The 11572-nt window shown below is 40.9% G+C and overlaps 2 protein-coding genes across 2 annotated transcripts in view; both read right to left on the bottom strand.

Moving 5' to 3' along the window:
* The window catches only part of selenok (selenoprotein K), a 5530-nt gene extending 4967 nt beyond the window's left edge, over positions 1-563 (bottom strand). The window contains exon 1 of the mRNA XM_079637948.1: positions 154-563. Within this exon, the coding sequence (XP_079494074.1) occupies positions 154-172 (19 nt within the window). The 5' untranslated portion in view covers positions 173-563. The remainder of the gene's footprint in view (positions 1-153) is intronic.
* Positions 564-1520: 957 nt separating this feature from the next.
* On the bottom strand, positions 1521-9487 carry parapinopsina (parapinopsin a). Its single transcript, XM_079637815.1, has 4 exons — positions 9174-9487; positions 4073-4401; positions 2332-2574; positions 1521-2208 (listed from the first exon to the last, which is right to left on the bottom strand). Exons 1-4 carry the CDS (start codon positions 9439-9441, stop codon positions 2068-2070), a joined length of 981 nt encoding a protein of 326 aa, XP_079493941.1. The 5' UTR covers positions 9442-9487; the 3' UTR covers positions 1521-2067.
* Between the last annotated feature and the right edge of the window lie 2085 nt (positions 9488-11572).

Genomic DNA, 11572 nt, shown 5'->3' on the forward strand with positions numbered 1-11572 from the left:
AAAACCAGCAGTAATGGATGTTTTCACAAACACGGTGACGCTAAATTACATATTTAGCCACGTATGACGGTTTGCTATAGATAAGAGTGTACATGTTTGCGCTACAAAAACATTATTTTTCTGAAAGAAACAAGGTTTGTTTTTAGCACTTACCATTCGATACATAAACCATCGTTGTTGCTGTTTAACCGGATACTGTGGTGCACTTCCGGTTCTGCGCACTGCGTCAATATTCGGTCGTGACGTTTCAATGGTATTTTACTATATATATATTTTCATTTTTTTCATTGAATTTTCAAAATTACAGAATTCAATATCAAGTTCTTGACACATTTCTTTTACACATTTTGTAAGTATAACTTGAAACATAACAATAATACATAATGTCATACAAATATGTGTTTTTTGAACACTGATTCACTGCCCTCTCTAAAACCATGAAGTCTGGTGCTTTCCTTAACTCACTGACTGTTGATGTGAAACCGCTTTCTGTAGTGAAACTAGCATCTGTCTGTCAGAAACACACACACACACACACACACACACACACACCGCATTCCCCTGCTCACTTCACAAGCTGTTCTGGTTATAAAGAGAAAGAAAGAAGGATTCAAATAATAATGTGCAATACTACAATATTCAAGTTTTGTACAGTAGGTTAAACGTCAGGTAACAAGTGTGTGTATTGTGAAGTTAGTGTATTATTATGGGTGTTTCTCTCTGAGCTGCTGTCAGTGGCGCTCATTTGCATATTCATAGAACCGCGCATACTAAATGAGGCAAGGGTGTCGAGTTACATTCAAGATATTTTAAGCCATGAATATGTCTTTTTCAAGAAAAAAACGTTGAATTATATTATATATCATTTTTATATTTATATAAAAATATATTTATATAGGCTATTTAAATGAATTAATGAGAGAGACGGAGAGAGAGAGATTTATTAAGATTTACAAAACCTTCTTGGTGGTCACGATTCATAACTACATTTAATTTATAATTCATGATTTAATTGTTCAGATTTACCTCATATATTCAGGTCCCGGCTGCCAGAGTTTGCGTGTTCTTCATGTACATTAATTTACTAATGTTGTTGGCATTGCACGTCTCCTGTCGTGAACCAGCAGAAGTGTAGAAGTGTTCCTCTGTCGAGGCTGATTAACACCAGTCCGTCCATCAGGGGAAGATGCTGCTAACGAGCAACTCTCCATTTCATCAGCTAAACGCACAGACTCCCACAAACACTGACATATGGTGGAAGAATCGCTCGAGAATTAATATTATCTATAATAAGATTACATGGAGTTTTAAGTGGATTAGCACATTCATTTTAGGGGGGGGGGGGGGGGGGGGGGTATAATGTCCTTTTCACAAGATGTAAAATAAGAATCTGATGTCCCCAGAGTGTGTGTGTGTAGTTTTAGCTCAAAATACCCCACAGATATTTTTATATAGAATGTAAAAATTATCACAGTTTTTGTGTCTGTCCCTTTAAATGCAAATGAGCCGCTGCACCCGGCACAGGGGGCGGAGCTTCAAGAGCTGGTGTCAGAAACTGTTCAGGCTTTTATGTTCAAACCGGAGTCAGAAAGATGGAGAGACTCAAGAAGAAGTGACGATGAATTTATGTAGATAATCTGGAGTTATCTTCTAGTCACTGATTAGCATATTCTGTCATCATAATCTATAAATCGTGTTCAGGGGGCGGGGTTTATGTAAATTATAGGGTTGGTGATGTCACTAACCCGGGAGGAAGCTCGTGTAGTTCCTACCAGCCGTTTGTTGTAGTCCTTTTCTTTAAAAGCAAATATCTCCCTTTGCTCTGAACTTTGAGCGTTGTAACTTTGCAGATGTTGTTTATGATCAAACACAACATTACACACTAACTACAGTTAGAAAACACAACATTACACACTAACTACAGTTAGAGTCAAATCATACTTTACCACCCCTTTAACTATTTAAATGCAATATACAACCAAATAAACAAACACAGCCATACAGTCACGCCAGCACTAGACAGCTGCAGTGGACACATGATGAAGAGAAAGCTCTTGAGATGAGCTGTCAGTCGCGCGTGAGAGGGTCCGGCGAGATCTTGTTGCTCCTGCTGATGGATGACACTGTGGTGTCGCTCTCCGAGTCTCCCGGGTCTCCGGCCCACGGGTTTCTGCCGCAGAGGAGCAACGGCACGGCACGCTCCCGGAACTGAGGGAGTTTCAGACCAAACATATCAGCGGGAAACTTCCTAAACATGCTGATGATGTCTACGGTGTCAGTTCAGCGCTATCTGTGATGATCTGGTGATGAAAACACGAGTTCACGGCTCACCTGTCGGTTCATGAGGATGTAGATGATGGGGTTGAACACCGTGCTGCTCTTGGCCAGGTACATGGGGACTGTGGCGATCACGGGGTCGATGTACAGGTCGGGGTCTAAGATCACAGACAGAGCGAATGCGGCGTAGGGCAGCCAGGTGAGCATGAAGCCCATCACCATGACAACCACCATACAGGCCACCTGAGTCTCGGCCCGCGAGGTGCTGCCGCCCTCGGACATCTCCAGCCGGCTCACCTGCACAGGTACAACACATCCACTGAGGAGTCCTGTCAATCATTTTACCATTGTGAATAGCCGAGGGTAACGGTTGCTTCACGACCAATTTCAAAGCTCCGTGCGACTGACACTAGGCGAAATGCGACAATCGTATGCGAATGCAGTGGAAAGGCGGCTTTACTCCGCGTCCTAACCAGAGGCGATGCGATAAGATTCCAGCGACAAATAATTTGTCTGTCCACACTAGACGTCACGTGACTGCGAGATGTGTAAAAATCAATCAAAACCTCGCGGCGAGTGCACAGCCATTCAGAACAGCGTGTGGGCGGAGTCTCATGGCGAGTGCACAGCCAATCAGAACAGCGTGTGGGCGGAGTCTCATGGCGAGTGCACAGCCAATCAGAACAGCGTGTGGGCGGAGTCTCGTGGCGAGTGCACAGCCAATCAGAACAGCGTGTGAGAGGAGTCTCGCGGCGAGTGCACAGCCAATCAGAACAGCGTGTGGGCGGAGTCTCGTGGCGAGTGCACAGCCAATCAGAACAGCGTTTGGGCGGAGTCTCGCGGCGAGTGCACAGCCAATCAGAACAGCGTGTGAGCGGAGTCTCGCGGCGAGTGCACAGCCAATCAGAACAGCGTGTGGGCGGTGTCTCGTGGCGAGTGCACAGCCAATCAGAACAGCGTGTGGGCGGAGTCTCGCGGCGAGTGCACAGCCAATCAGAACAGCGTGTGGGCGGAGTCTCGCGGCGAGTGCACAGCCAATCAGAACAGGGTGTGAGCGGAGTCTCGCGGCGAGTGCACAGCCAATCAGAACAGCGTGTGGGCGGAGTCTCGCGGCGAGTGCAGAGCCAATCCGAACAATGTGTGAGAGGAGTCTCGCGGCGAGTGCAGAGCCAATCAGAACAGCGTGTGGGCGGAGTCTCGCGGTGAGTGCACAGCCAATCAGAACAGCGTGTGGGCGGAGTCTCGCGGCGAGTGCACAGCCAATCAGAACAGCGTGTGGGCGGAGTCTCGCGGCGAGTGCACAGCCAATCAGAACAGTGTGTGAGCGGAGTCTCGCGGCGAGTGCACAGCCAATCAGAACAGCGTGTGGGCGGAGTCTCGCGGCGAGTGCACAGCCAATCAGAACAGCGTGTGGGCGGAGTCTCGCGGTGAGTGCACAGCCAATCAGAACAGCGTGTGGGCGGAGTCACGTGGCGAGTGCACAGCCAATCAGAACAGCGTGTGGGCGGAGTCACGTGGCGAGTGCACGGCACCAGAGAGTAATCCTGACGGCACTCGCAAGAAAATGCATAACTACATAATCTAATTCATACATCATTTAAACATTATTCAAATACTAAAACAATGTTTGTCAAAGAATACGCTTGTTTGTTCACAGTTTGAACGTTCTTGTTTCCATGTTTAATTTCAAGATCTGAGGAGAATTATCCACTGTTGAAACCGTTTCTACAATAGAATCGTCGCGTGTCGGACCCGGTGTTAGTCTCTACAGTGTTCTGAGCGGGCGGGTCCCTACCTGTCTCAGGGTCCACAGGAGGCGGGCGTAGGACACGAGGATGACGGAGAACGGCAGGGCGAAGCACAGAAGGAAGTAGCAGATGATGTAGGAGACGTTGGCCCAGTCTCTGCTGTACCAGTCCGGGGCACAGCTGGTCCTCACGCCCTCCAGCTCGAACCGCCCCCACCCGAACAGAGGCGGTGTGTTCCAGAGCAACGACCAGAGCCAGGCCAGCGCCACCCCGGCCACCGCATGCCTGCAGCTGAAGCTGAGCGAGCCCACGGGCCGGCACACCACCAGACAGCGCTCCAGCGCGATCACGGCCACCGAGCACAGCCCCGCGATACCTGAGCGAGAGTGTGTGTCACGCTTTACAGGGCTAGCTCACCCAGACATCAAACTCTGTCAGCGATTACTCTCCCTCATGTCCCTCCAGCCCGTAACACTTCCTTCATCTCCGGAACACAAACTAAAGATTAAATTACACTACGGGAACTCACTCAGAGGCACACACAGAAGAAAATTAATAGTTGAATAAAGTCGTTATTTTTGTTTTTTTGCACACACAGTATTCTGGTCGCTTGATAAACTGAAGGTTGAGCCGCTGTAGTCACTCGGACTATTTTAAACATTGTCTTTACTAACTTTCTGGGCCGGCAAGTTTCAATCACAACAGAAGCCTCTGGAGGAGTGAGACACTCTCAGATCTAATCACTAATATCTTCATTTGTGTCCCGAAGATGAAGGAGAGTCTGACGGGAACAACATGAGGAGAGTCATTACTGACAGAGTTTACACTTCTGGCTGATCTATCCCTTTAATGAGTACACACCGATTCAAACCAGGTTCACAGGGAAATCAATGATGTAAAGTTGTGAAATTTGCAGTAAAGAACTATTTTAACCCGCCAGCATTTCTTTTCTTTTCTTTTCTGGCCAGCCATCGCCAGCGTTTTTGATCATTTTCACAAAAGTTTCATGGCCCCCAGAATATTTTGTTGTATGAATATCGTAACATGCAAAAGAAAAGAACATGCTTTAAAAAAAAAAAAAAAAAAAAAGTTTTATTCTTCATACATTCGTTTTTATCAACACTTGAATGTGGGTGAATTTCATAAAAAATCACCATTTTGAGCAAAAAGTTGAGACGTTTTTGTCAAAGTCTTTATCCGCAATGTATTCAGAGCGATGAATAAAACACAGATGGAGATCGAGTTCATCAACAGCTCAAAGCTTCAGTCGTTAACTCTTCATGGTTCAACATTTCAGTCAGTAACATTAGGCAGTTTAGTTTAATATTGATGATCGTGTTAATTTTACAATAGCATATATGATTACATATGATATCGCTTGTTTCTGCTTCTTCTCCTGTGTTCTGATCTGGAGATTCAGTACTCGTTCAGTAGATGTGTAATAGCGCCCCCTACTGTATAGCAGTGAAAACACGGAAAGCCGTAAAAACTTGTCATTGGCGGGGAAAGAGTTAAAAGGACAATAGTGTTATTATTCAGCTAAATTCTGTTCAATTTGGGTTCAATGTTCCGAGCCTTTTGATAAAATACATTTCAAACATCAAGAAAGAGTCCCTTCATCAAGATCAGTGGTTCTGAACTGGTGGGAAGTGACCACGGGTCTGTTCTGATCATGGACCAATATAAAGCTAAATATAAATGATAATATCGAATATAACTAACCGTTTATACACTGTAAAAAAATCTGTTTAATTACGTTAGAAAAACAGCTGTGGTAGCCAGAAATTTACTGTAAAAAATACAGTTGCAACATTTTAGGTTTTACAGACTTAACTTAAATTTACAGTAAAAAAAACGTATTTCATTAACTAAATGTTAATTTATCGATCTATTAAAGTATTAATATCTGTTTTGTACATTTGTAATACATTGACAACTACCAATCACAGCGGTGATGAGAGTCACATGATGAATCAAAGCTTATCACAAGCTTTTCCACAAGAAAGGTAATACTAATATATATATAGAAGTATACCCGCCCAGAGCAAGATTCAAAGTGTTATAGGAATCCGAATGAACAGTAATTTCAATAAAGAGTTAAATAGAATAATCAAACATTCACCTAAATTTAACGATTAACAAACATCAATTAAACCCTTTTCATTTTTGGAGTCAGATGAAACAAAGAAAAACGTTTTTGCCATGCAGAAACCTTCAACCGATTGTCGGAAACTGTCGTTGGCCCAATTGGGCAGAGCCTTTCACAGTCTTTTACCGTTAAAAACACTAGTTTTTACATAGTTAATGTTGGAGAAACTATTTCATGGTAAAAAAAACACACACAAAAAGGTATGCATAAAGGGTTAAAACACACAATAAGGTACGCATAAAGGGTTAAAAAACAATAAGATATGCATAAAGGGTTAAAACACACAATAAGGTGTGCATAAAGGGTTAAAACACACAATAAGGTATGCATAAAGGGTTAAAAAACAATAAGGTATGCATAAAGGGTTAAAACACACAAAAAGGTATGCTTCAAGGGTTAATACACATAATAAGGTGTGCATCAAGGGTTAAAAAACATAATAAGGTATGCATAAAGGGTTGAAACACACAATAAGGTATGCATAAAGGGTTAAAACACAAAATAAGGTATGCATAAAGGGTTGAAACACAATAAGTTATGCATAAAGGGTTAAAACACACAATAAGGTGTGCATAAAGGGTTAAAACACACAATAAGGTGTGCATAAAGGGTTGAAACACAATAAGTTAGGCATAAAGGGTTAAGACACACAATAAGGTATGCATAAAGGGTTGAAACACACAATAAGGTATGCATAAAGGGTTAAAACACACAATAAGGTATGCATAAAGGGTTAAAACACACAATAAGGTATGCATAAAGGGTTAAAACCAATAAGGTGTGCATAAAGGGTTAAAACACACAATAAGGTATGCATCAAGGGTTAAAACACATAATAAGGTATGCATAAAGGGTTAAAAACAATAAGGTATGCATAAAGTGTTAAAACACACAATAAGGTATGCATCAAGGGTTAAAAAAAAACAAAAAAATAAGGTATGCATAAAGGGTTAAAAAACTAAAAAATAAGGTATTCTTAAAGGATTAAAACACAAAATAAGGTATGCATAAAGGGTTAAAACACACAATAATGTATGCATAAAGGGTTAAAAACAAAACAAAAAATAAGGTATGCATAAATGGTTAAAACACACAATAAGGTATGCATAAAGGGTTAAGACACACAATAATTAATGCATAAAGGGTTAAAACACACAATAAGGTATGCATAAAGGGTTAAGACACACAATAATTAATGCATAAAGGGTTAAAACACACAATAAGGTATGCATCAAGGGTTAAAAAAAAACAAAAAAATAAGGTATGCATAAAGGGTTAAAAAACTAAAAAATAAGGTATTCTTAAAGGATTAAAACACAAAATAAGGTATGCATAAAGGGTTAAAACACACAATAATGTATGCATAAAGGGTTAAAAACAAAACAAAAAATAAGGTATGCATAAATGGTTAAAACACACAATAAGGTATGCATAAAGGGTTAAGACACACAATAATTAATGCATAAAGGGTTAAAACACACAATAAGGTATGCATAAAGGGTTAAGACACACAATAATTAATGCATAAAGGGTTAAAACACACAATAAGGTATGCATAAAGGGTTAAAAAACAAAAAAATTAGGGATGCATAAAGGGTTAAAACACACAATAAGGTATGCATAAAGGGTTGAAACACACAATAAGGTATGCATAAAGGGTTGAAACACACAATAAGGTATGCATAAAGGGTTAAAACACACAATAAGGTATGCATAAAGGGTTAAAACACACAATAAGGTGTGCATAAAGGGTTGAAACACAATAAGGTGTGCATAAAGGGTTGAAACACAATAAGTTATGCATAAAGGGTTAAAACACACAATAAGGTATGCATCAAGGGTTGAAACACACAATAAGGTATGCATAAAGGGTTAAAACACACAATAAGGTATGCATAAAGGGTTAAAACACACAATAAGGTGTGCATAAAGGGTTGAAACACAATAAGTTATGCATAAAGGGTTAAAACACACAATAAGGTATGCATCAAGGGTTGAAACACACAATAAGGTATGCATAAAGGGTTAAAACACACAATAAGGTATGCATAAAGGGTTGAAACACAATAAGTTATGCATAAAGGGTTAAGGCACACAATAAGGTATGCATAAAGGGTTGAAACACACAATAAGGTATGCATAAAGGGTTAAAACACACAATAAGTTATGCATAAAGGGTTAAAACACACAATAAGGTATGCATAAAGGGTTAAAACACATATTAAGGTGTGCATAAAGGGTTAAAACACACAATAATGTATGCATAAAGGGTTAAAACACACAATAAGTTATGCATAAAGGGTTAAAATACACAATAAGGTGTGCATAAAGGGTTAAAACACACAATAAGGTATGCATAAAGGGTTAAAACACACAATAAGTTATGCATAAAAGGTTAAAACACACAATAAGTTATGCATAAAAGGTTAAAACACACAATAAGGTGTGCATAAAGGGTTAAAACACACAATAAGTAATGCATAAAGGGTTAAAACACACAATAAGTTATGCATAAAGGGTTAAAACACACAATAAGGTACGCATAAAGGGTTAAAACACACAATAAGTTATGCATAAAGGGTTAAAACACAAAATAAGGTATGCATAAAGGGTTAAAACACAAAATAAGGTGTGCATAAAGGGTTAAAACACACAATAAGGTATGCATAAAGGGTTAAAACACACAATAAGTTATGCATAAAGGGTTAAAACACACAATAAGTTATGCATAAAGGGTTAAAACACACAATAAGGTGTGCATAAAGGGTTAAAACACACAATAAGGTATGCATATAGGGTTAAAACACACAATAAGTTATGCATAAAGGGTTAAAACACACAATAAGTTATGCATAAAGGGTTAAAACACACAATAAGGTACGCATAAAGGGTTAAAACACAATAAGTTATGCATAAAGGGTTAAACACACAATAAGGTGTGCATAAAGGGTTAAAACACACAATAAGGTGTGCATCAAGGGTTGGCAGTGGATGCTCACCGAAGAAGGCGACGGCGAAGCCCTCCAGCACACACCCGGCCCGGCCCAGGCTGAAGTAGCCCATGGCGTTGGTCAGTGTGGTGGGCAGGCCTCCGCACACGGCACAGCCCAGATCCGCCACGGCCAGGCTCACCAGAGCGAAGTTCAGCGGCTGCCGGAGTGCCCTGTGCCTCAGCGTCACCACCACCACCGCCACGTTCAGCACGATGCCGAACACGGAGAACACACCGATGATCACCGCCAGGACCGTGTAGCCCACCCGTGGCATGATGCCCTCGTTCACGGCACTGCCGGCCACAGCGCTTTCCCATGCAATTATGCCCATGTTCTCCAACTGAACCCCACTGATGATAGGTGTAGTTGAGGAGAATGGCATATAACACTCTGCTCTTCTTATGTCTGAATATGGCCTGCTGGCTTACTGGGAAAATCCCCAGATCCGGATTGTGAATGGAATAATTCTGTCAGATTATGGAGATCTATGATGGCACTCATCTTGATTGCCGAATCAAACCTCATCTCAGCCTTATTGACCGATGACGTCACAGTCGAAGACATTTAGCAGAAGTTCATTGTGTATTAATCAAAGAGCCTTTCTTTTAACCTTCCTTTCATGAGATTAAAATGAGTTCGCCTGCCTTCTGGATCATAACAGTTCATTTGGCTAAACCCAAGATTGAGTCCTCCCTGCTTATGTGTTCCTGCACAGAGTGTTTTATTATGATTTATTATGATTTATGCGACTCGAGACTTGAGAATGGATGGACTTTATCAGTTGTTCTGTGGTATTCCTGTGGTGTATTGTTGAGGTTGGGATACAGGGAACACAAGTGTAACCGTGACTAAGGTACGGTCTGGGAATCACTGGAGAGCTGCCTCACCCTGGGGTGTGTTGCTTCGGTTTCGTTTTTCTATTGCAATCAACTTTATACACTCTAAAAAAATGGGTTATTTTTTCTACCCTGAGTAAATCCTGAGTTGAGCCTTTTAGGTAAATTTTTTGGGGTTATTTTTTCAGTGTTTGTGTAGATTTTGTGTAACCCAGATCCTGAGCAGTGGCGGTCTTAACATAGAGGCATAGGTAGACGGCGGCTTGGAGCCCCCAACCAACCTCAAAAACAGAAAAAGCCCCTTATCATTCATGAACGCTTCATGGTCAATTTTATTCATATTCTTTTGAAATACGTTGAAACATTGAAGTAGTTGTTAAATTAATCTGTAAACATGAGTTCATGAATAAAGTACAAAAAAAAAAAAAAAAAAAAAAAAAAAATAGATCTAAAATTCTCTATCCAGTATGCTGGTTTAAATAAACAACCCAATTTTCAGGGTAAAATTAACCCAACATGTGTTCTGTCCTACAAAACTGGGTTGTTTTTCACCCAGTGTTTTAGAGAGTGTATATTTCACTGGTGTCTTCTGAGCGTATGGCCTGGTGCAACTGAAGTACTGCAGAATTGTGAGGTAATTAATCATCAGTGCAGAACCACTAGTGGTCGACATTTGCCATGTTTTAATGATCAGTAAGTTTTCCTGTTTGGAACTGGACATCGTACGGGACTTTTATTTTGAAAGTGATGAGAACGCCAGCGCCTGAGTGCCTGAACTCCTATTGGTAACAGTGTTTACTTTCTTAATAGGATTACAGCATCAACAGTTTCAATCTAAAGTTTTTTATTTTCAATTTCAAATAATTTATTTATAATTTAGTAAATATTGTGTGAAATAAACATACATTTAATTTGTATTATATTGTTATGCATGTGTTTTTAAAGGGATACTCCACTTTTTTTGGAAATAGGCTCATTTTACAACTCCCCCAGAGTTAAGCAGTTTTACCGTTTTCGAATCCATTCAGCCGAACTCCGGTTCTGACGGTACCACTTTTAGCATAGCTTAGCATAGATCATTGATTCTGATGGGACCATTAGCATTTCTTTCCAAATGACCAACGAGTTTCAATATTTTTCCTATTTAAAACTTGACTCTTCTGTAGTTAAACCGTGTACTAAGATCGACGGAAAATGAAAAGTTGCGATTTTCCAAGCCTATATGGCTAGGAACTACTCTCATCCCGGCGTAAGAATCAAGGAACTGTGCGGCCGTACTATGGGTGCAGCAGGCGTAATGATATGACGAAGCACTTGCCGTCAACAAACCAACGTGACAACCTGCTTGCACAGGGAGCGTGCCTTGTAGCATGGAGACATTTGTGAGAGACGATTTAGATAACATCTAAACAGACCCGAACACCATACAAGGGTTATACGCTACCTCACCAGAACTCTACAACAAAACTACTAACGTTATACTGTACAAGACGAATGATCGAGGATACATATAGCACTCACTGATTGCATTTCACAGGAAGATAACAACGGCAGTGCTTTTACAAAAAG

This window comes from Phoxinus phoxinus (assembly GCF_949152265.1).
Source record: "Phoxinus phoxinus genome assembly, chromosome: 15".
NCBI lineage: Eukaryota > Metazoa > Chordata > Actinopteri > Cypriniformes > Leuciscidae > Phoxinus > Phoxinus phoxinus.

Bases quoted from the DNA above. Each gene is read 5' to 3' on its own strand.
- parapinopsina (XM_079637815.1), bottom strand. From the start codon at position 9,441: ATGCCACGGGTGGGCTACACGGTCCTGGCGGTGATCATCGGTGTGTTC. The intron at 4,402-9,173 runs GTGAGCATCCAC...ACTCTCGCTCAG, and splicing joins CTTCGCCGTCGCCTTCTTCG to GTATCGCGGGGCTGTGCTCG. The intron at 2,209-2,331 runs GTGAGCCGTGAA...AAACTCCCTCAG, and splicing joins ACATCCTCATGAACCGACAG to TTCCGGGAGCGTGCCGTGCC.